Source organism: Hydractinia symbiolongicarpus, chromosome 2 (assembly GCF_029227915.1).
Source record: "Hydractinia symbiolongicarpus strain clone_291-10 chromosome 2, HSymV2.1, whole genome shotgun sequence".
NCBI lineage: Eukaryota > Metazoa > Cnidaria > Hydrozoa > Anthoathecata > Hydractiniidae > Hydractinia > Hydractinia symbiolongicarpus.
In genome coordinates, this window is record NC_079876.1 from 22,523,269 (window position 1) to 22,549,238 (window position 25,970).

At 32.1% G+C, this 25,970-nt stretch overlaps 3 protein-coding genes across 4 annotated transcripts; 1 reads left to right on the top strand and 2 right to left on the bottom strand.

Moving 5' to 3' along the window:
• Positions 1-130: 130 nt before the first annotated feature.
• LOC130630196 (zinc finger protein 664-like) lies at positions 131-13,626 on the bottom strand. Its single transcript, XM_057443595.1, has 2 exons — positions 12,406-13,626; positions 131-3,479 (listed from the first exon to the last, which is right to left on the bottom strand). The coding sequence occupies exons 1-2, from the start codon at positions 12,589-12,591 to the stop codon at positions 2,379-2,381; spliced, it is 1,287 nt and encodes a 428-aa protein (XP_057299578.1). The 5' UTR covers positions 12,592-13,626; the 3' UTR covers positions 131-2,378.
• A 779-nt stretch (positions 13,627-14,405) lies between these two features.
• Positions 14,406-24,097, bottom strand: LOC130630202 (uncharacterized). 2 transcript variants are annotated; one of them, XM_057443602.1, is made up of 4 exons: positions 23,959-24,046; positions 17,744-17,934; positions 15,196-15,341; positions 14,406-14,878 (listed from the first exon to the last, which is right to left on the bottom strand). In XM_057443602.1, exons 2-4 carry the CDS (start codon positions 17,778-17,780, stop codon positions 14,483-14,485), a joined length of 579 nt encoding a protein of 192 aa, XP_057299585.1. In that variant the 5' UTR covers positions 17,781-17,934; positions 23,959-24,046; the 3' UTR covers positions 14,406-14,482. The 2 variants fall into 2 exon arrangements, 1 of the variants encoding a protein (XP_057299585.1); XR_008982050.1 differs by lacking the exon at positions 17,744-17,934 and having other exon boundaries at positions 14,509-14,878; positions 23,959-24,097.
• A 101-nt stretch (positions 24,098-24,198) lies between these two features.
• LOC130630195 (ribosome biogenesis protein WDR12 homolog) lies at positions 24,199-25,580 on the top strand. Its single transcript, XM_057443594.1, has one exon. It carries the CDS (start codon positions 24,218-24,220, stop codon positions 25,520-25,522), a length of 1,305 nt encoding a protein of 434 aa, XP_057299577.1. The 5' UTR covers positions 24,199-24,217; the 3' UTR covers positions 25,523-25,580.
• The last annotated feature ends 390 nt before the right edge of the window (positions 25,581-25,970 follow it).

Below are 25,970 nucleotides of genomic sequence, written 5' to 3' on the forward strand. Positions count from 1 at the left end.
ATGTTGAGAAAACTTTAAGATTTGAACCCCTAAGTTGCCTAAAAAATGCCTCCTCTTATATGATTCTGTGTGTTGTTAATAGGTAAACGCTTGGAATCCAAGTTATAATAGAGTAGAAAAAAATACAGTTTGATTTAAATCTGAATCGAAAATTGTGATTTAGCAGGTTGTGAAAAATCCTGAAATAAACCACAAGAAGGTAATATAAAAAGCAATGTTTTAAAGACTAATTATCTTTATACAATACTCTTTTTCTCTAAAATTTCCTATTTCTATATAATATATTATTTATGAATAATCTAATTAATATTTTCTAAAATTACAACTCAAGAACATAGCAAGAACATCAAGAATATTTCTGACTACAACCCATGTATACAATATATGAATATCAGTGTTGAAACAGAAGAAAACATCAAATTATGGAGTAAGATAGAACAATTATTGGATAGTTCATTCATCATCAAACTTATTTTACTATGTACAGAGCACTATAAGAACACTGGTATCAATACTGACCAATTGCTATGCTACTCAGTTGTATGAAGTTATGTTTGAAATCTTTATTCAATCAAAATGATTAAAAATATGTTGGCAGAAAACTCAGGTGTGGTATTTTTTCAGATGCACTAGTACTGTGAAAATTAAAGTGCTCTGGTAATATTCTAAGCAAAGTTGACTTTTCATATAACAAATATTGCTAAGTTTATTTCCAATTTCCAATTGACAAATGACAGAGATATTGATAAACATAATTTCGTATTGAAGCAGCAAGAATCACAGTACTGGTAATAAAAAGTTGTACCATACATTAATAATTACAATTTTATTTAAAATAATAGATGGTGACAATACTACGCAATAGACTACATATTGATGGCACAGAAGACATAACTCAGCTATATTGAAATTCTAGTAATAATATTGCAATGATATTGTATTGTAAAACTAAATACATTTTAGAAATATGTTAACATGACACCAAAATTAAAATCTGCATTATAGAAGCATGTTAAATGACAGAAAAATATTCGCTTTTTATCATTAAAAGAAATACCTTTTACATTTAGATTTTTGTAAAAACCATTCACTGTTTACATTAAATATACATTTACCACAATTTAATGCAAAGTTAAAATGATAACTTGTCCTGGCACCAACAAGGTGAATAAACAGCTTTTTTTAGATCAACATTTCAACAAATTTGACTGCTGAACACTACACAATTTAAGTCTGTAATTGTTGTGCAGCAGATGTTGTGTAACTGTTGCAGAAAAAAATCCAATAACCTTTGTTGTGAAACATCTCTTGTTTCACTTCTGTTGAAGAACATGCATTTTAATAAAAAATAAAGTTGTAACAGTTGTACAACTCTTGTGCAACAAAAAATAGGTTAGTGGAAACCAAGCTTATAACATAAGTATGAAAAAAAAATGAAAAAAGGTAACATCAAAAGAACCTGCAAGCCTTACTCACACTAAGGAAGGTATTTTTAAACTTGTTTACCAATGGAAACTTAATTCAAGCCTGGTTTTTTACAGAGACTACCTTCTACATTGTCAAAAAATTGCCCAGCAGTGCACAGGATTAATTAAGGTTGCCAGAACTGTGAATGCTACACGTGGAAGACTGTCTTGTTATACACAACGTTTTTAAACAGTGACCAATCATACAATAAACATCTTGGTTTCACTACCAAAGAAATTCAAACGAGTCAAACTTAAAGAAATACATCTAGATATAGAATTAAAATAAATAATCAATACTAAAATTTAAAAAAGAAAATCACCATCTGTAATATAAAAATAAAAATTCTGAAACAGAAAACAAATAAATGTACAAAAATAATCATTAAAGTAATCAAATTTAAAAACAAAATAATCTTTTCACACACTATATACATTACACACATTAAAAATCAATTTCCCAAAGAATTTCCTTCTTGAATAAAAAACAAAGTTTTGCCCTAACAAGATAAGAATGAGCTATTTTTAAGAGAACTAAATTTGAATATAAATTGAAAACTTTTCTTAAAGACAACAAATCAGAAAAGCTTAATTTCCCATCTTAAACAAGCCTTTCTATTAAAATACATAATTGTATAGACAACATCAAAACAGACAACATCAAAACAGAAGCCTCAATAGAATCCAACATCCACAAGAAACGCCAAATAAGATAAATATCCGCTTTTTCCACATTTTCAAAATTTACCATGCCTCACAATTTTTGCCAGTTCTTTAAAAACGGAACCTAAGACTAGAAACTCTGATTCACAATTATTTTTACGGCAAACAATTTGTAATTATGATCGCTTTGCAATTACTTTACCATTCTTTGACTTTAAGGTTCTTAAGAAAAGAATACAAGCCACAAACTCAGACCAATATTTTGTTTGTAGTGTACATGCTTTCTTCTTCTGGTTTAGCCAATTCGTGTTTTCGTATGTGGGCATAAAGGTTACTGGATGTTCGAAACGTCGCACCACATTCATTGCATTTGAATGGTTTCTCACCAGTGTGAATTCTTTCGTGAATTGTTAGGTTACACTTGATTCGAAAACCTCTGTCACATATTCTACAAATGTATGGTTTTTCTCCTGTATGAATCAATTGGTGTCGTTTTAAGTCAGATGTGCCAGCAAAACCTTTACCACAAACTGTACAAGCATATGGCTTTTCTCCAGTGTGTGTACGCATATGCCGCTTCAGGTTACCAGCTTGTGAAAAACGCTTTCCACATTCTTTGCATTCATTAACTCTCTCTGAACAAGATGTTTTCTTGTGCAAGTTTAAACGATCGATTGAATAAAACTGCTCATCACATCTAGAGCACTGGTATTCTTCATTTACTTCGCAATCGTTTTTATAATGATGTACCAAGTTGCCTTTCAAACTAAAACCTTTTCCACATTTCTGGCACTTGTAAAGCTTCATACCGGCATGACTTAAGGCGTGTCTTTTCAGATCGGTAAGACGGGTAAAATTGAGATTGCATTCATCACAATGGTATGGTTTTTCACCAGTATGGATACGCATGTGTCGTTTGAGGTTACCAGGAGTTGTGGATGCCTTTTTGCAAAATGGACATTTAAGCTGCTTATATCCTCCCTTATGTCTTGTCATTGATGCAAACATGTCATCAATATCTCCATTTTCATCATCAGCATCATTACCATAACAGATTTCCTCCAGAAACTCTCTCTGTTCTTTTGATTGCGTCATTTGCTTCATTTTGGTTATTGGAGATGTTATGACTTGCTGAAATTCATTATTATTCTCGTCATTATTAACTGCACCAAACTCTACGGGTCTTAGCATTTCGTTCCTTCGCACAGTTGTGCCCCTGTACATTCTTGGTTGGTACAGGTGTTGGTATGGATTTGCCATAATGTACACCATTGTACAGCGTGACAAATCTTGATTGACCTTACAGCCATCTTTATCCAAATCTAATTCGGACGGCTTTATGACTGGAGTCTATAATAGGATTAAAAAAAACAGTAACAGACAAAAATACCCCTAGTCATATTCACATGGACATTTACCAAAAATAAAAAGTTTGTTAAGAATTTTATCTATCACTTTGTAAGGGGCTATGTTTACATGTGCTTTTTAAGTTTTACGAGCATTTACTTCTAATGCTGTAAATGTTTTTTATGACCAGATTAGAGAAAGGAGAAGTAAAAAGCTGTTCTGAATTTTAAAGAAGAATTATGAAAATTATATAAAAGCCAGTAAGCTATCTTCCAGATTTTATCGCACCTACTCATAGCTTTCCCAAGAATAATAAAGGATTAATAGGAACCATTTGAGGCCATAAATCAAGAATAAAATAAATGCTATTTCTAATATTCCCAAATAGGTTAAACAACCATAAGAAAATTAAAGTAAATAAAAATAAAAATAAAAGGAAGGTTACAAAGTGTGTGCATTATAGTGAAGATGTTGCTTTAGCTTGGCGAAGAAAAGCACAATGTGTGGCATCTTTACAACAGTCTGAAACTGTGGACCGAGCTAAAGCGGGAGAGCATCACAGATAGACAGGACATAGTTTTTAATGCAGAAAGTTATGTACAATCTTCTAATAGATGTGCACATGATGCTCAAAGGCAGGCCATTGAAGTTCGAGGAAGGCAAAATGCTGAGCATTTTGTATTAAAAGACAAGCAGATTCCAGAGACATGCTGCTGTGTATGCTCACAAAAATTTGCCTAACTATAATAGAACAAAATGTATTACCTAATTTTAATATTCAGGTGCTATGGACAAAACATGAAGCAATCAGGAACAACCACCATTTAAGGCGCAATTGAGGTACAATACAATTGTGTGTTACAACAACATCAATGTATTGTTGATGATCTGTTTAGCGATTTACCCCTACAACATTTGCAATACTAACGCCTACAAATGACGATTCACCTACTATCATTAATGATCAGGCTTTGAAGTTGTTGCATGGTGAGGAAAATTTTTCTTGTGGATTTTTTAAATATGCCTTCTCCTTGTCTACTAGTAATTACTAGTGCCATTGTTATGTTATAAGGAAACATAAACATAAATAACGGTTTTTGTAACGGCACTCGTCTAAATATAAGGCATCTTCACGACAATTGTGCCGATGCTGAAGTACTCATTGGCAATGCTATCAGAGATAGTTATTCTTATTCTTATTCCAAGAGTGCAACTAGCACCTTTAGACACAGGTATGCCATTTGTTTTACGGCACAGACAGCTTCTAATAAGACATCTTCTGCATGACTATTAACAAGTCCTGGTATATTGTTGTTTAGGCTGTGTTTTTCTCATGGTCAGTTGTATGTTGCTTTTTCTAGAGCAAGAGCATTTTAAGACTTTTCAGTCGCTGTTGTTCCTTTATCCAAACAATAATTCTTTCTAAATTCGTAGGAACACGGCAAATGCTAAGGTGGATGCCAAGGTGATTTGCCAAGTTTACGCTAGCAAAATTTTGCCAAGGCGAATTATTTCTTCACAATTTATAGAATCCTCCAATTGCCTTGAATCTATCGTAAATATATGGAAAGTAAGATAGAAAAGCAATAGAAATTATTCCTTACATGCAAGAATTAATAAATATCATAAACAAGTACATCAAACATTTAATTTCAGAATTCTTTTGTGAACTTAAATCATATCAATTTACTTAAAAGCTTGTTTTTGACTGATTATCATGCATAAGCAGCTTTTTTTAATACAAATATAAAAAGCTTTCAAATTAATGGACCACAAATGGAGACTTGCAGATCATTTCCTTTTTTACGCATATCAAAATTTAAAATTTAAACATAAATTAAATAAATTCTACATAAATTCTACTTTCAGCATTTTACACATTTTCTATTATTGCAAAATATGCAATAAGTGAAAATGTAACTTAATCATCATCATCATCATCATCATCATCATTCTCGGCTTAACGTCCGTTTTCCATGCTAGCATGGGTTGGACGGGGTATATTAACATTACAAGTTTTACGATGTCCAGTAACGATGATAATAATAGAACCTTTTGTTGTCATATGTTATATACATTTATTTTTTTACACCAACTACTTTTAATACTTTCTTAATCCAATTAAAAACAGTAGTTTGTTGTGTGAAATTTTTAAAACAATACAATACCCTTTAGTCAAGTTAATATTGTTTTACACTTTGAATACAAAATTACACAGCATCCAGATAGGGAAGTTTATTATGTCACAAGTGATGCTGGTAAATAAAGTCATCGATCCCATATCTCATTTGTTTTTTCCTTTTTAGGTGAAGTACAAAGCCCGATGACTACTTTAACAGCTTTTTTGGGTTTATTGAGAATTTTATTGAGAAGAAAACCTTGGAATTGTAAGTTTTTCTTATTATGTTTTACTGTTGTTTTTTTCTCTGCACTTATTAGAACAATGCAGCAATTTTGTTACTCATGTTGGTAAAATTTTGCCAACAAAAAATACATCGAAAACTCACTACTTTCATCAGCAATATATGCCTTTGCACATTTTAAAGCAACATATTTTTAGCATTTTTACATGATATATAGCCTTGTTCTCAATGTAGTCAATGTAGTCTTTGCATGTTTATTATGTAAAATGCAAGTTTTTTATGTTTTAGCTAATCTCTAAATTTAAAACAAAAACAGGGAAGTTAAATATATAAATAAAAACTATAAAATAATATGCAATAAAAAAACCAATCAGTTTAAATGCATAAATGAATTTTAACAGTCAGCACAGAAAATGGTACCACAACAACATGCTTTTAACTTAAACTTACATTATTATGTTTATTTGAAGTAGTTAAAATGTTACGGAAATAAAAACAAAAAAAATTGATAAATAGGGAATTTTTGTACCTACATGCCTATTATGCTTTTTTGCATGCCTTACATAACTTAGACTTGCGATCATTATCCCAAGCTTGGGTTAGTGATGTACCGCCACATGTGGGTGATTTTACTTCTGACCAGGCCTGAGTTATATTAATACACTTTGCTGTGTGTTTGTACAGGGAAATGTGGAAATGCACATTTTTCCTCAAAAAACAAGACAGGTTGATTCAAAAAACCTTTAAATTCTAATATCTCTTCAGCTGTTTTTCAAAAGCACATGAGCATATACATTTTTTTGATCAGCGTTTCAACCTCTGCACAAAACAGTTTTCTGAAAATAAAAATTATGTACATTTATGGGTTTTTGCTGACATCAGCAAAATTTTCTGCACAAAACAGTTTTCTGAAAATAAAAATTATGTACATTTATGGGTTTTTGCTGACATCAGCAAAATTTTTAAAGCCTAATTTTGAGTTTCTAATTCTATGCAATAGAGTCAACAAGCAAAAAAAAATCTAAAATTTTCCTTCTGCTTAGGTAGATTTTTCCACATGATTATTTTGGCTGGTTAAAGCTGAGAAAAGTCAACTTTACAGACCATTTTGAGAGAGGCGTGCGATCTCACGCGCCTGCCCTAACACAAGCATATTTGTTTACATGTGCGATTCATCGCATGCGCAAATTGTTGTTTTAATTAAAAATTATTGTATTTATAACCAAGAAAATCTATAAAATAAATCTTGAAAAAAAAACAATCATTCTTTTATTGTACTCGCAATAGATCGCACATGAGCGGTCTTTACCAAATGTTGATAATTTAAATTTAATTGCTATCATTTACTTTCTTTTTTTTTCTATTTTTCTTTTGCCGACCAAGGGGTATTATGCAGAACAGATACAAGGTCGCTAACGACCTAGTGTGAGGCCGCTATCTTTTAAACAATTTGTTTCTTTTTCCTTTTAAATTTTGCGACCCAATGAAAACATTGAGTTAATGGTGGGATTGTCAATATTCTATTTTTTTTGTTCAGTTTGGGTTAATGTGGAGATTGTATCAGCACTATAAATCTTTTTTTAAAATGTCTGAAAAAAGAAATAAAGGAAATAAAGTTGAATTAAAAACTTTTGTAAGTTGGGGCAACCGGATATTCTTGTTTTGAAGACAGAGGAAAAAGATGGAAAGGTATTGGTAAACTATGTTTGGTGTAAAGTTTGTAGAGGTATAAAACAGAAATTACTTCACGATTTAAAGGAAATGCGAAGACAGCTGCATTAGCATTTATAAACAGTGCAAATGTGGTAACAAAATACCAGGTGAGAGATTTTACAAGTAAATAGTTGTTTTGAACTTATTTTTATTTTTCTAATATTTTAATTTTTGATGTCAGGTCACTTGACATATCGATCAAGGCAGCGGACACAGAATTGCTATCAAAATAGAACAAAATGAACCAGCAACAGATTGCATAGCAATAAAGGACTCTTTATTGGGAACATCATCTCAAACCAATATAGTCAACATGTGCGAAACCAAAGTTGTTTCGAACAGCCTATGAATTGGCCATGAATCCTACTATACCCATGGCTTTATTTAAAACTTTAGTTAAAGTTTAAAAAGAATGGAGTCAGAATAATCGAAGGTACATTCAAGTGAAAAGAAAGCTAGTGGAAAAAAAAGAAAGAAAACGTCAATGTGCGACAAAAAATTGCGCCGACAGAGCTACCTGACAGGGAAAATAATTGAGAACTCCTTGAAATACAAAAGAACAAAATTGTAATTTATATGAAATCCGTAGAGTTACTATAAATACATTTTATTAGTTTTCCTTGTCTCCCCTCCAAGAACAATCCACCTTGGGAACTTCCGTCGGGACTAGGGTACCCTTGACGTATCCTATTCACAATACAAGAGGGTATGACACGACGTAGACCTCTTCTGAATCATTAAAAACTGAGCTGGGTTTCCAAGCCAATCGCTCTAACGGGTTCATATTGAAAGTCAATAACATTAATTTTATTGCTTTTAGTCGCCATCTTTATTGAAAAATTGCTTTGAAAATGTTTGAACAATGTATCGAATGACTAGAATGCAATCTACACATCAGTCTTATTCATAAATAGCGTGCGATCGCACGCGCACGCCCCAACTAACTCTATGTTTTAAGATAAACTGATTAGGAAGTAAGTTGTACACATGTTATTAACGAACTGAAGGTCAGGGCATCATTAAGTTGAATGCTTGTCACAGGCACAGTTCAATGCAAAGCAAAACTGTACAGGAGACTCAATTGTTAGAGTCTTCACAGAACATCTCTTCTCATAAAACCGAGGGCAGGGCTGACTTATTGCCTGCTGTGTCGTGTGGGAGGCAGAACTTCTGGACTTCTTTTTAATACGATATACATTTTTTTCGATTATTATTACTAAACATATTTGATTTCTCTTTCCCCTTTTAAAAAGATTTTTTAAACTTTATTGAACATGTTTTTTCTTTGGTATTATTACATTACGAGAACATTCGTCCGAAAGTTGTATTAAGGTACAGGACACCTCTCCCATGTTCTGGTTATATTTAACTTGCATGGGTGCGCACTCTTCTCGCAGTATTCTCTGTGACGATGAAGGTCGGACTGACTTGAGGCATGGTTCCAAATGGTCCTCCGTCTTTCGTTCGAGTCTCAGTGTAATGCACCAGCCGAGCATAAGAGTGTCAGCATGAAAGAAAGGGGCCGACTTTAATGTTCTCTATACCTTATGTTCTTCATAATAACACCATTCATTTAAATTTCACAACAAAATTACGTCGGCAATTTTTTTGCAAACTACTATGCTTCAAAAACCCCGCGCTGCCGCTCTCCTGAATGTAATAATTCCACGCCAAAATCATAAGCTAGGCGTGCTATACTGATCGCACGCCTGTATTAGTGTAGGCGTACGTACCACCGCACGCGGGTGCAAATATTTATGACCAAGACTGCACATGCATCCCACAAGGAAAAAATGATAAAGACATCTCAGTGTTGCTTCAGGGGGTTTATGCTTTTTTGTGCTTTTAGTCCTGAAAGTAGTATAAGACCACTGACATCAAACGCATAATTACGCATATTAAATTTTTTCCCAGTCTCTAACTGCGCAAACATTCAGAATGAACAAAGCTGTGCTTCGACATGGCCACATGAAATAAAGTTTTGTTTTATCAAAGATTGATCGGAAAGGTAGCAGTTTTCTTTGTCAGTCTACGAATATGAGTTAGTACAGCTATTATAATTTTCAAGCAGTCACTACCTTTAATTTGTTTTAGTTTTGAAGATTGATCTTTTTGTAAATATTTTTACACAACATCAACTTTACTTTACGATGTCTTTTTTCCCTTGTCTCTTCCCAAATGTTTCTGAAATAGTAAAAAGCAGCAGAAGTAGTAGCAAAAGAAATAGTAATAAAAAGCAGCATTCCTTATTATGCCTTTTGAAGAATTTATAAGAAATACAGCATTATTTAACTTGAAATAACTAAAAGATAATATAACTAATAAAAAAAAAAACGACTTTAATAACGAAATATTCTTTTAGGTAATAATTTTTATGATTCATCGAACATAAGGTTTATTAAATATCATTATTAGCGGTCGTTCGACTTTCCGTAATTTAATATAATTTAAATATCCGTTTGCCCCACAAGTAATAAAAAAGTTATTACTTGTGCAGCAAACGAGTCTGCTTACGACTTCTTCATGTATGGGTTGAGATTCCCTGCCATACATTGTTGAAATTTTGCACTTTGTTTGTTTTTTACACCAAAACAACAGCCCCTGTGCAGTGTACAGGGGTTAAGGAATTGTTTTTGTAACAAAAAATTTTTTTTTGATCGCACACGCAGAATTTTTGAGGTGGATTGCACGCCTGCCTAAAATCTTGAAATGATGATGGCCCGACTTTATTTAAACGTTTTTTGTTGTAATGCACTTGTTTGTTTAGCTATCCTATGTTTTGCCCTTATAAAAAAAGTTGTGAAATACTTTTCAGGAAAGAATAAAATCAAAGGTAAGACTAAGATTCTTTATAAAATATTCCCAATAGCAAGTGAATCCTGTAGATAGGTCAAAAAATTTAGTAAAATTCTGCCATGTATTATAAAAGGTTCAATAATAATAAAAATGTTTTAATAAAAAAGGTAAATAGAACACCTAAGAAAAATCAAGCTATTTCGTAAGATTGAATGGCACGCCTAAATAATTCCATGCATGCGGACTTAAAATAAATCTTCAAGAAGCAAAAGTAAGAACAATTTCCTTTATCCACGTACACTGCACAGAGGCTATTGTTTTGATGTGGGAAATATACAAAGAGCAAGTGCCATCAAAGTTCACAGCTGGGAACTTAAACCCATGTACAAAAAATTGCCATTGAAGTCATTAATTAAACTTTATAACTACTTGTGGCTAAAGGATAGATCATAAAAAGCATGACTTAAAATAATTATTCTGTTAAGATAAAAGAATTTTTTATTATTTGCTTATTACTATGTCGCCTTTTTTCACGCAAATTTTTGTTTTTAGAAAAACTACCCTCAGGTGGATTCCAACCCATGATTTCTGGATTCATGTTACGATGCGTTAGCCAACTGAGCCATTACGCCTTGAGTAAAAATATTTAATTTGACCATTTAACGGCTGGTGAATTAACACAAAATGATTTATTGATGCGAAATACAAAAGTTTAAAAAATTTTTTTTGCGAAATGATTCATCTCAAAGAAATAAAGTTGTGATGTGACTTTCAAGTTTTAAGAATAACCTAATAAATTTCCCCATTATAAGGATTTCATAAAAAAATTTTTTTCACATGCATGTGTCTAATAGATAATTATAAGAAGTCAGTAAGTATCCTAGCCATGCATCATATCCCTCACCCCAGGATCAGCTCTAGATCAATTTTTAGGTTTTCTGAAATGACTCTGTTAATAAATTAAAAATATATTGTTGCAGTGATGTGTAATTGACATTGACATGCGATGATATAGTTTATGCAGCTCCTGCATCTTGTTTATTTCGCTGTATTCCTTTAACAATATTACGTCACACAAGTCAGGCATGTCTAAAAAGACTCGCATCAATACAACTTACACAAGTTTAATTTTTGTACTTTTATTACTTCACTTATGCTCAAAACAAAGTTTATTATAAAAAACTAATACTTATTACCCTACTTCACTTACTTCACTCTCAAACCATTTCTACAATCTCTAAAACACAATCCTGGAGTTCATTTTTACTTTTGTGTTGAATTTTATTCTAATCTATTTATATCTTGGCAATCACATTGAGCATATTAAAATATTTTGCTTCTGGTAATAGAGCAGTATGGCAGGTATCATTTTTAGGTGTTATTAACATGTATTTCACAACCTAGTGTCCATGACATAATTGTTAAAATAGTCAAAAATGTTAAAATTGAATTTGGATGATATTCTTTTTTTTTCTTTTTTAACTTCGCTACTTTTAAACAACAGGTGGCCACACAAAATATGAAAAATAATACGGTTAATAAGGCACACGAAGCTTTGTCCACCCCATTACTGCAACTCATTTTATTATACACACTACGATTGCTAGGATGAAAATGGATAATAAAATTAAAAAAACACGAGAAAAGAATCTTCCATACATCTTACACATGACCTGTAAAAATCATTATTTTGTTTATTTTTATGCCAAGAAAACCTTATATAAGATCTGGAAATAAATTTAGATCAAATTATTATTAGTAGCATGTCTTGTTTTCTATTTTTCAATTTTTACTTCCATAGATATATATATAGTTATATAATGCGTTTTTTAACTATGCAAAATTTCTATGTACATGAAGAAGATTTTAAGTTGCTTATTGGGGTTGTAAAGCCTTCTTAAATAGTGATCTAACCTCAAATTTCGCTTTTTCAATAATTCGGGAAAGCTTTGCCAGACATACGAAAACAAAGATTTGCATGTGCTATCACACACCTAAACAAATCTGGGTGTGGCGCACCTCTCATAAAATGGTCTGAAAAAAAAAGGATAACATACATCAATGTCATTTATTCGTCTGTATTCCTCATTTTGTGAATCATTTTCTGTGAAGTCACAACACACTGTGGCAAAGTCTTCTTCTTTTATGACTGAGGAAGAATCGTCATAATCTTCATAATATTCTAGCTGTATCTCAGCATCTGCATCATTACTGCATGTATTTTTTTCTGTTGTCCCATTCATAATTTCATTTCTTCTAGGAAAAGGAGAAGTATATAATAATAACAAAACAAGACCTACTATTTGATATAGAATTTACACCTTGTCTTTTGGTGAAGTGTTTTGGAACAACACCTTAACAAGCACAAAATCCCAATCTCAATAAAAAACATTTTTTTGTGCAAAACTGGGTTGCATTTTGTATAATGTGATTTCATTTATAAAAGACTCTTTTATGTCCATCTTGAGGACCAAAAAAAATTAAGACAATAGGAGGACAATAAGAATTCAATTCTACATGAATTTGTCACAGGAAATCAAATCAATTTGCATATGTGTCCTTATGCATGCTTTTTTTTAAAAAAAACTGCTAATTTTGATATTTAGGCTTGGGCAGACAGAAACAAATTAACAGTACACTTGAAAAAATATCCAAAGTCACAAACAAAACACCAAAAATAAATTATTGCAGCAATAAATAAATAAACTAATGGATTCACTATAGAAAATTGATAGATCTATAAAATATATATTTCATCTCATGAGATCTTACTATTAAAGTAGACAGAGCAAAACCTATGAATGAATTTGTGCTGGCAAGGCAACAGGAAATTTGTTCCACTTTAGCATTCGGTCTTCACGTGATCAGATTATATCACTTATTGCTCTTGAAGATCTTCTACTTCAATCTGTGGAACAGAGTAAAGTGTTTGCAAATTACTATAGTTGCATGTCACAAGTTTAACCTACTTCTAAAGTAGCAAGCATAAGCCGTTAACCACATCTAATACATAATCACAAATTTTTGACTGGTGCACTTTTATTTTTAGCCATCTCGCTTCAACTAAAACATTTTTGTCAAAAATATTTGGGATTTTTTATTTAACTTATTCCAGGAACATAAAGCTTCGGAAAATTTACAATATTTGAAATAATTACAACTCAATTAAACACAACTTCAAGTTTAATAAGAAAAAAAACAGTGAAGCCACGTCTTAGCAGCCTAACATGAACAAAAAAATACACTACAATTGTTACATTGTGGTGGCACACATTGTCACTGGAACCAATTGCAGTGCCTTCTCTGAACTTCTTTCAACACACTACAAATATTTTTAGTTTCATGCAAACACTCATGTTTTCGTAGATTGCCACTTTGACTAAAGGACTTTCCACACAAAGTACATGGATAAGGTTTTTCTCCAGTGTGTGTTAAAAGATGGCATTTATAGTCTTTCTTTCGGCAAAAAGCTCTCCCACACTGAGTACATTGATATGGTTTCTCTCCTGTATGGATTTTTACATGTGCTTTGAAACTATGGCTCTGAGTAAAACTCTTATCACATTCTGAGCAAACGAAAGGTCTTTCACCAGTGTGAGTTCGAATATGTCCTTTTAATGAGTCTAGCCTAGAAAAACGTTTTTCACAAAGAGTACACAAATCTCCTGGCCTACGAAACTGGTAACCACACTGGTCGCAACAAAAGGGTTTCTTAATCATATGTATTGCTTTATGTGAAATTAGCTGTCCAACAGTTCGAAACTTTCTGTCACATTCTTTACATTGGTATGGTTTTTACCAGTATGTATACGTTTATATTTTGACAACTCTCCAGAGGAACGAAAACCTTTACTGCAAAATAAACAAATGTGTGGCCTCTCTCCCAAATGCAAACGCATGTGCAGTTTCAAACCAAAGGGTTCTTGAAATCGCTTATCACATTGCTTGCATTCAAAAGTTTTTTCTCCAGTGTGAATTTTCATATGACGTTTAAGATGAGAGCTTCAAACAAATTTTTTATCACAGTGACTGCAAATATTCGATTGCTGTATGTGAGTTTTTGCGTGCTTTTTTAGCAGGTTTAGGCAGCCAAAATACTTGTCACACACACTGCAAATGTAAGACTTTGTCCCCTTATGTAATATGTGACACAAACAATCTTTTGCTATCAAAGCTGTCCATGCATACGGAACAATTAAAAGTCTTGTTTCCACCACCAGAATCTCTTTTCACAACAGCCTTATTCTGCTGAACTTCTTTTTCATTCTTAACTTCAACCTTTTCATTGTCAACTTCTTCATTACAAAAGGCTTTACTTTTTGTAATGACAGGACCATCAGGGTGTGTTTCCATGTGAGCTTTTAAAACGCTGCATCTATGGAAAACTTTTTCACAAAGTGGACAAATATAGGAAAGAGTATTTGTTGTTTTTATGTCTGTGCTACTCCTTTTTGATCTGAATAATTTTGAATCGATTTCTAGTAAGTTTGCACTGTCATTATCGTTCACATCCAGTCCCTCAGAATTATCCTAAAAATATCAGAAACTTTATTTTTATAATGATCATAAAAAAACATGGCAAAATGTTAATTTTCCCAAAACAACACCCTGACAAAAAACGAATCTTAAAGTATATATATAACCACTTTCAAGAAATAGTATGCAAGATGTACATGCAGTTCTATGATCATGTATGCCAACATCAACAGATGTGCAAAAAATACAAAGATTTATACAGAAGCATCCAAAGAAAAAACACAGCCAACCCATACTTTGGACTGTTTTTCTGAGATATTAACAGGAAAAAATAATAAGAATATATATATAATAATTAATAAGGAAAATACCTCCGTGACTACGACAATTTTTAATGTTAATTCATCATTTTTATTCACAGACACTTTCCAATCATCCAAATTTGCTTGTTTGTTAGCAACAAAATTAAGCTTCCCTTTTGATGCATTTTCCCCAAATATTGGAAGCCATTTGATACCTAAATTAAGATTAAAAAACATGCAAACATCAAAACGACATCCTATTCAATTTTAAACAGTTCAACAAATCTTTGTTAAAATAACAACAATACATTCAGCATAATTACCACATTCTGATTGGCTAATAAATAAGTACAGTACTGAAATCAGGACACCTAACATCGTGGATCGCGTATCATGCGCATCGCACACGATTCACGATGCTGTCGCTATAGTAAAATTTTTTAGCATCATGAAGGTCGCGATCCATCGTGGGGTCGACTTTCGCGATCCATATCGCGACCGTCATGATACATCTTTAAACATTATAAAAATCATGTAATTAATGTCATGAGAGAATAGCGCAATTAAATATGAATAATTGATTTTTGTTTTTTTTTAAAATCAAAAATATTTTCGTTGTCGTAAGCTGTATTCTTGTTTAGACTCTAACTTATTTAGTTGTTCTACAGGCCTGCCTGACCCTAACTTTCACGATAAAAAAAATAATAAAAATATCAACAAACAAACATTTTCTTATCCCATCTCCTTCGTTATGATTAATATATGTTTAAAATTACGCTGCTTGCTAAAATCTTAAATTCCTTAGTCGAAAATACATAGAAAACGGTTGTCGTAACACCCTCCTCCGTTGTTATTTTTTATTATTATTATTTTGTTGTTGCTCCGACAATACATTTTTATTTTTTCCATGAACTTTCATTAAATCAGACATTCACTAATTTAACATATAATACAAGCAAAACATACATAGAAAAATATGCTTGTCGTAACACCCTCCTCCGTTGTTGTTTTTTACTTTTTTGTTGCTCCGACCATTTATACATTCTCGATAAAATTATTTTCATTTTGCCGACCGACAGACTGTAAACTACTATCTACTTTGCACGTAGAACAAGTAATTAAGTTGGAGTCACCTTATTTCTAAAATCCAACTTCTAATAAAAATACAAGATGCAAAAGAATTTTTAAATGTAAAAAAAACAAAAACGAAAACACAAGATTAGCTATACACATCTATTGTTTAATATTTTTTAATGTTATTCACAATCCATCGCGGCAAAAAATTAAGAGGCCTGGGACGAGCAAACAAGTGCCATTTTGGCAAAAAAAATTATGTTAATCAATTAACCTTTATAATATCTATGCATTAATAATGTTTGAATGCACACCCCTTAACAGATCTAAAATTACTGATGAAAGAAAATGTCTAAATTTGCTATTACTGAAATATGACATCATAATTCATACAGCATAATTAAATCTGAAATTCTTTAATTGTGTATATTTTGAGAACAAAAAGAGCTTTTTAAAAAATTTAAAGACTTGTTAACAAACTTTTTAAGCTCTATAATATAAGCCCAACATCATTTATGCCTCGGGTTCCCTTTAAAACAACAGTTCCTGTGAAATAATAATTATAAAAAAATAATAAATATTTAAAGTGAGTAGTTCAGAAAATCACAAAAACCTATAGTTAGTGGATTGTTTCCACTGGTAGCAACTGAATGAATGATTTGGGGGCCACTAAATGATTTGGATAATAAAAAGAACAAGAAAGCCAGGCAACTACAGTGATGTGTCCAGAATTTTTTTTGGGATACTGGGCTGCTGAAACAAAATAGCAGGGGGTCTGGGGGCAGCTGTGACGCCCATAGTGGGTCCAGGGCTAGCCCTGGTGGAGGGTCCAGGGTTTGTTTCCCCAGAAGTGCTGCTATTTTATCAATTTTCAGTACCTGAAACACCTGAAAATAGTGCAATATCTACATTTGAAATGTTACAAGAAATGCTCATATATCTTTTCTTAAACTTCTTTTCCTGAGACTTACCATTTAGTTTCAATTTTGATTATCATGCTGCCGTTATGCTCATCTTAAGATATACAAAGAAAAGGTAGGGGGTGAAGAGATTTAAGTCGGAACATGTAACTTTAGATTCGTAAATAAAAAAAACTGCATGTTTGCAACAATGATTTTCACCTAATTCGATGCAATATGAAAAGAATGTTGAATTCGTTATTTGTCTTGACTTATGCACTGAATTCGGATACCACCGTCTTAACGTTATTCTTATTTCCTTACCTAATGTGTGACATGAATTTATATGCGAATAAACGGGGCTATGACATTTTAGGAAAAGTGCTAGTGCCTCTAACATATATACAAAATACACGAGTAAAGTAGAGTAAACAAAAAATAACATCATTAGTTCAAAGGCTAATTCGTATGTTTCCGGTCTTGTGATATCTATTAACCAAAGCCTCATACTCCTCTCCTAAAAACTTTTTGGGCCCAACCAATACCAGTCCCATCAGTCTATCGATTGATGTGACAGTCATCTGTTCCTCTGTTTCCTGTGGATAAGTTTAGGGCTGAGAAATTACGCTTAACATTGGCCTTACTGAGAATGATGTGAAGTGAAAACTTAAGCGATTTCATCAACTCTGGACACTGTTTGCGATCCTACGCCACCACAGCATAGACTTGATCAGGTTGAACAGGATGCTTATCTTTATACTTGTTGATATCATTGTGCTTTAATTCCTTCCTTTTAAAAAGCAACAAAATTTCATCATTGCGCACTTTTTCCCTCCTAAAATGAAGAGATGATAAAAGTTATAGAGTATTTGAATTTTCTCGAGTTGATCTTCTTCGAGCGTGAACACAAGATGTCAATGCAAGGAACGTCTGCTCATTGATTTTTAATGAGCGATTAATTCTTCCTTTAGCTCTTTCATTAAAGTAATTTGAACTCTTGTTTTGAAGTCCCTGATTCTTGCTTTATAGGTTTCCCTATTGACAAGCACATTTTTATTGTGCAATTTCATAGCTAATTCATTCTCTCACACAAGCGTTGAGGAAAGCTAAAGCATGTAATTTGTATAGAGGTCGCTTTTTTCGATCCGTTTCATAGCTTCTTTCAGGTTTTCCAATTTTGTGCTAACGTTGCAATAGATTAAATTTTGGACTTTGTACTAGGCCATATCAATTTGATCAAAAAAGAAAAACTGAGATTTTGTTCATTATAATACCTTCTACACATTTTGGTGTATACAAACACCATGTTCACTAGAAATGATTACATTATTCACAGATAAAATATTTTTATACATTTATTAGTCAACTAGAAAATCTCTAGAGGGTATGATGCTGCATTGTTGTTAAGCACAGGTCGTAAATGTTTTACAATAAGAGATTCTTTTATGAGCAGTTCTCCGTCGTTCTTCTTCGTTGCCACAACAATACACAACAAGTTATTTGAAACTTTTAGGAATTTTTGTTATGACTTTGTTGGTTAGGGTTTGCCATGCAAATTTGAAAGAACTTTAAAAGAACATTTTTTTAATGAAATAGTTTTGAATCATATGGAAATTGTTTCATTATTTTCTGAAATTGTTGTCTTTTTTTTTAATTGTCTTTTTACAAGGCTAATTCATTTCAATATTTGATATTGTTTTTAAAATCGGATGGTAAAGAATAGTAAAAAATTAATTATCCATCAGGTAATTGAATGGACATTCACACATAAAAAGCACATGCTTATGTAAAGAAATATAGTCCAACACCTGCGTTCGAAAATTTTTTACTGTGATTAAAATAGCAATTTCGGTTGCTCTCCATTTATAAAAAGGTTGGGGAATTTTTTATGTTTGTAAGGCTGAAATATACAATCCGTTTAAACGAAAGCTTTAAACCTGAGGATGAGTCATAGGTCAAAATGGATTGTTTGTTTTAAAAAAATGAAACTTTTTGACCTGACAAATTTAACCTATGTGTCATTTCAAAAAGATGGACACAGGGGCTGATTCAGGTCAATTTGAATATCAGTATACCGATTTTGGGGACATCTGATTTAGGGGCCCATTATAGACATACATAATTTTAAAATGCTTGAGAATTGCTGTATTTCCTATCTTCTTCATATTCTTTAACCACAGAGAAGATATATTTTTACGAAGAAACTATGTTTTATTCTAAAAAAGAAGACAATGCATATGCTAAAGCCATGTATTTTTTTGTTGTCTCATTTTCGTAAATACTCACAATACTACAACTTTAAAATCATTAATTAAGTTTTAAAAAATCACAACCCTGTTTTTGAAAAAAAATATGTCTTCAAAGTGAAATTCTTCGAGGTGCATTTTTTTTGAAGTTGTCCACGATCTCCTCTAATTGTTCATCTGTGAATGTTGGTGGGCTATCAAGACAAATTCTAATTAACCTGGTAACATTATTTTTATTAAAAGTAATGGAGACACCAGCAAATTCATAACGGAAAAGCCTCGTTCGTCCCCAGATGTGGTAGGTGGGATGAGCAAGGTAAGCTTGAATAAGATCATGGTGTTTGGGTAACATTGAGCAGAACCTTCTTTGCGAAGGCCATTGAATTTTTATTTTTTTAACAATGAAACTAATTAAAGTATCACGATTTTAATTGTCAATATATTTTAAAAATCATTTCAGAGCTCTTTTAAAAAACAACAATATTTCTTTATCATCAAAACATATTTTATAACATGCAAAACTTTTAAGTTCCTCCTTAAGCAACGTTTAACAACGCAAGAAAACCCATGTTGGGGACTTTTCCCTTCACGATAAGATTTCGAAAACAAATTAAATTTTAATATCAAAGAAAAACAAATATAAAAATATAACCACTGTGTTCTTGAAAGATCAAAACACTCATTGTGAGAACAATGTTTTAAATTTTAATACTGAAGAAAGATTCTAAAAATATAACTTTTGATGCAAATAAAAGGTGAAAACGCTCGTTGTAGGGACATTTTGTTCTGGTAAGAGTAAAAAGATACTAAGTCAAAAGTTACTGTTTTTCTATAAAATAAATTTTGAAGAAAAGAAAAATTACAAACATGGAAAATGTTAATAAAAAAGAGCTTTATAATTACATAAAGTCACTGTTATTCAGTCTGTCTCGTTGTGTGTACTCGTTCATCGCATTAACTGCACCTGCCCAAGTCGATTTTGGTTGGTTTGTGATACATCAAAATATAAAAAAAACTGTTTTATGTATTCTACTTTTTCCCTGTCGAAATGTTCTTTCCGAACTAATTTTCCATTGGCCATTTTGTTTATTTCGAAAATGTTTTAACTTTTCTCTCCTCTACCATAAAAATCTTCTTCATTAGCCTCGGCTCTTCACGCCACATTGGTTGGAGTTGATACCATTTTAAATACTTAAAAACACAATCTAAGCTTTTTTATTACCATTCTTTGTTCTTAAATTTTTAAAACATTATCTTAAAAAGCTTTTAAAATGAGATCTAACGAAGCTTTTCTATCAAAATTAAAGTTTCAATCTTTGTTTAAATTTCAAAATATAATTACTTCTATCGCTTAAAAGCTTTATTTACCCTGCACAACCAACAATGCCTTCTCGCTAGTTTATTTAGTTTCCACGCAAAACTTTTGTGTCACATTGATAGAGTTCACATTGATAGAGTTGATAACATATGCAATTATGCTATTGGGAATAGTTATGTTAACACTATTTGACAATAGTTACGCGCAGTTATAATAAGCTATTTTTTCTTCAATAATCTTTTGTTTATTACGCGCAAGTTAATGACTTACAAGACTCGCAAGATAATTAATAAGAACAAAAGACAAACTCCGAGAAAAAGGTGTGAAACTTGAGCGTACGCATACGCTTACATCTGGACTGTACTGTATATTGAAATTTTTCAACAATTATAAAGTTCATTTTGTTATACGAACTTCGTTTATTTTAATTGGATTTATTATCTAAGGTCTTTAGGGATGGTCTCCACCGCATTGTAGAAAGCAAAAACATCTCTGTAGATCGTTTAAAAATCATGAAAACAGGATTGTAGAAAGCGAAAAGATCGCTGTGGAACGTTTAAAATTCATGAAAACGGGATCGTATAAAACCAAAAGATCGCCGTAGATCGTTTAAAAATCATGAAAACAGGATCGTAGAAAACGAAAAGATCGCCGTAGATCGTTTAAAAATCATGAAAACGGGATCGTAAGATCAGCGTAGATCGTTTAAAAATCATGAAAACAAGATCCTAGAAAACGGAAAGATCGGCGTAGATCATTTACAAATCATGAAAACAGGATCGTAGAAAACGAAAAGGTCGCCGTAGATTGTTTAAAAATCATGAAATCGGGATCCTAAATAACGGAAAGATCACTGTAGATCGTTAAAAAATCATGAAAACGGCATCGTATAAAACCAAAAGATCGCCATAGATCGTTAAAAATCATGAAAACGGGATTGTAGAAAACGAAAGGATCGCCGTAGATCGTTTAAAAACCATGAAAACGGGATCGTATAAAGCGAAAAGATCGCCGTAGATTGTTTAGATTAAACCTATGAATATGCAATTTTACTAGTCTTTTCAAAGAAGCCCACCTCGTATATTTTACTTTTTTTATTTCTGGTTTCGTTTAAAGTTCGTATCATTTCTTTTCGTCTTTTCTTTTCTTTTCATCTTTTAAAAAAAATCGTTTAATTCTTTTGTTTCTGGTTTCATATTGAAATAATTATGCGCAATTACGCCGGTACTTTTGAAGTCCGTTTCAAGATTGTATAGCAATTTACTTTGTTCAAAGTTCGTATCATTTCATTTTGTACGATAAAAAAACTTCGTTTAAGTTTGTATCATATATTAAAAAAGTTCGTATAAACTTCGTTTACATTTTTTATTTTAAACGAAGCACTTCGTATGACATTCGTTTCACGAAACGAAGTACTTCGTAGCGTTCGTATAATTATACGAAAAAGACATACGAACATTATGAGACGATCCCTTATGCGCAGTTAAAATAAGTTGTTTTTTTTTTAAGAATCTTTTGTTTATTACACACAAGTTAATGACTTAGAAGACTCAAAAGATAATTTATAAGAATAAAGATTAAAACCACCGTCTCCTACATGTAAAATAATAACACAGGGAAAAAAAGAAAAAAACAAATTCCAATAATTTTTAGGGCAAAATAAATCTTGATAATAAACAAATTCTGAAACAAAAATTGCTTACAGATCATGAAAAAATTTACAAAATCTTGTCGAAAAAAATGTAGCTACTAATAAACAAGTAATCAATGGTAATTGTTCTACAAGTGTTTTCAGACCACATCTAGAGTGGAAATTTTTGCAAATCAACTCTACATTTCTAATTGAAACCCTGTAATGTCTATTTTCTGTCATAACTGGTCGAATCAGCATGCAACACAAGGTTTGTAACTCCATGTGATCAAGTACACAAAACACACAAATAAAATAAGTACGGTCCCTGAGGCTCTATTTACTTCTTGTTACGATAAACAAGGTCAAGTGCATTATGCAAAGTCAGAAAATTTTGCATGCCATGATTGGGTCATGCCTTTTTTGCTAAAGAACACCTTGGAAAGGAAAAGGGTTTTGTGTTGAATGACAAAAAAAATTAATTTAATGAAATCATTATTGTGTTAATAAAATGCAATTTTGGAAATAATGAACCTAGGCCTTATTGCACTATTTTTAGGTGTATATTTTGATTGGACAAACTCTTATAGATTTTAAAGAGATGAAGATGGATTAAAAATTTGCTTGATTTTTCTCCTAAATTTTTTGAGCATTCTCACAGCGGACAAGTATACAGATTAATTGATAGACTACAGACTTTACACTATCCTAATGTGAGAATGTAACATCACATGACAACACATCTGCGAGAATGATGTGACTGTTCTGCCAGAATTATAAAAGTTGCCCAGATTATGTACTGCAGCTTGTCCTGTTTATAAACAGGACAGAAAATACATAACCAGGGCAACATAATCTGGGCTGGCCGGCTTATGTACGACTTTCTACATTATTTGGCACTTATATATGTATGGCAGTTAAAAATATTATTTAGTACTTATAGAGCAAACATAATCGCCCTGGTTGCAAAGTTGTTGTTGTTCTTAAAAAAACAAAATTTCGTGGAAACTATTTGGGGATTCGCTTTTTAAATAACTTTTTACTAAACTTAATTCCAACAAAACGAATAATTTAGGTCATCCCCAAAATTCAATTCCTATGAAAAATCTAGTTTCATGAAATTTAGTTACTTCAAGCATTATGAAGCCTTTTTTGCGCTATGCCTAGTTTTCAATGGTGTTTTATCCTGCAGAGAAAAATTATGTCAAGACTTTTTTCTTTTGCCATGACTAGTTTACAATGATGTTCAAACTTGCAGAGAAAAATTACGTCTAGACTTTTCTTTTTAGCCATGCCTAAAATTTCCAAAAAAATGTCTGAAAAAACGTTCATAATCCGGTCAACACGACATAATAATTAGGGCAAAAAAATAGTTGGGCCATGTTACACGTATGCGTTTACAATCTGGGCAAAACATGACCAATTTATATACATTTAGCTAACATTAGCGTTTCATCCATAATGTGAATTCATCCTCATTTTAAAGATACTATGATGAAAAAACGCCCATTGAATATTTCCTGCTGTAATAATCTTTTTTTAGCAGCCAGCTAGCTAGCTAGCTAATAAGGCTGGATATACTTACAGCAGATAGGATAAGAGATATAGCCAGCTATAGCTAGGTTTTAAACGCATAATATTTGCAGTAAATATAAAATATCATACCGCAATTGACTTTCTTGAAACCTGGCCTTCGCCAGCCGTTCGAAAGAATTATGCGCAAAACAAAAATGTCTGTCACCCAGCTGTCAAACAACAATCACTTTCACAAAATGAAAGTTACAGTAATGACCTAAAAAAGGTTTTACTAATAACACGGAAATAAATTCAACAAAGTCGATAATAGAGCGAATCTACTTATCATATGCAGACAACTTTGCTTTTTATAGAAGCACAGGTATAGGTCCATTGCTTAAAGGTACACATGAAAATAAAAATGGCAGCCGCCGTGGGTGAAGTCCATGTGCAAACCAAGTTGTTTACAAAGTTAAGAAAATTTAATATCCCTGATTCTCCATTTTCACTTCCTGTTGCATCTGGCTGTACTGAGCTTAATTCTTTACTAAAGGGGATTTTAAGTGAGGAAGAAAAATCGGAACATGTAAAGTTTGACTTTTTGATTAATGGGGAGTTTCTAAGGTCGACTATTCAGGAATATATCACAAGAAGTGACGTATCGACGGAGTCTGTTATTGAAATAGAATACATATTGAAAGAAGATTCACCTAAGCTTGAGCAGTCCCTGATTCATGATGACTGGATTAGTGGCCTTGATATTTCAAATCAATTTATAATCTCTGGTTCCTATGACAACACTGTGAACATCTGGACATTGAACGGAACCTGTTTGATTTCATTAGAAGGGCATACTATGGCAGTTAAAAGTGTATCATGGCTGTCAACAAAGCAAGATGATATGAAATTTCTTTCAACATCACAGGATCAAACTATTTTAATATGGAATTTTAACTCTTTTGACAAGAAAAGTGAATGTATTCATATTTGTCGAGGTCATGCAGGAAGTGTTGATTGCCTTGCTGTACAGCCATCTGGAGAAAAGTTTGCAAGTGGTTCTTGGGATAAAATTATTAAAATATGGGATGTAAATTCCACTAACGATGGCAATGATGAAGATTTTGAAGATGCAGTTAAGAAAAATCGATTGAGTGACAGTGAAAGAAAAATTACCAACATGCTTCCTTTGTTATCTTTATCTGGTCACAAAGAAGCTGTATCAACCTTATGCTGGCCTCATAACAATGAATTAATCAGTGCAGGTTGGGATCATTGCATTCGTTTATGGGATATTGAAAGTTCTTCAAACAAACACACCCTTACTGGTAATAAAGTTATTTTGGACATTGCTTTTTCTGTACACACTCAACTGTTAGCTTCTGGAAGCACTGATAAGCATGTTAGATTGTGGGATACACGTACTCGTGAGGGAACTGTTGTACGAACGTTACTTTCCTCACATAATGGTTGGGTGTCATCAGTTGACTGGTCACCCACTGATGCAAATAAGCTAATTAGTGGCTCTTATGATAACACAATCAAGATGTGGGACATCAGAAACATTACCTCACCATTATACAACTTGGAAAATCATTTAGATAAAGTTTTGTGTACATGCTGGAAAGAACAAGATGTAATTTTGAGTGGTGGTGTGGATTGTAATGTTCATATTTATAAGCAGCAGCCAAAATCACCATTGACGTCTGAAGAATGACAAAAACCAATGTAAATATCGAAGTTAACTGTTTTTACAAAAGAAAGTTTCCAAACAAGTTTGTGTATTTTTTTTTCGTTTTTTATTGTTGATTAACAAAATGAAGAATATATTTTTGCTATAATTTTAGATTCTGTAAATTCTGTAACTTGCTAAGTCTGATGAATTTATAAATATATACTGCGTTAATTTTTATGCAGACTTTTCTGTCACAGAAGGGTAGGGATGCAAAGACAGTAAAAGAACAAAAAATTTTTTTTTCTTTAAATTTTCCCGAATTACCAAATTCGTAATTTTTTGCCAGGGTTTAATTTGGCAAACTGCATATTTAAAAATATTTCACATAGACTTATTTTCACGAATTTTGGCCAAATTCATTTCAAGCAAAAATTGCACTTTTTTTATAAACAAAAATTGCCAAAATTTTAAACAGTTTGTTTGAGGCGAA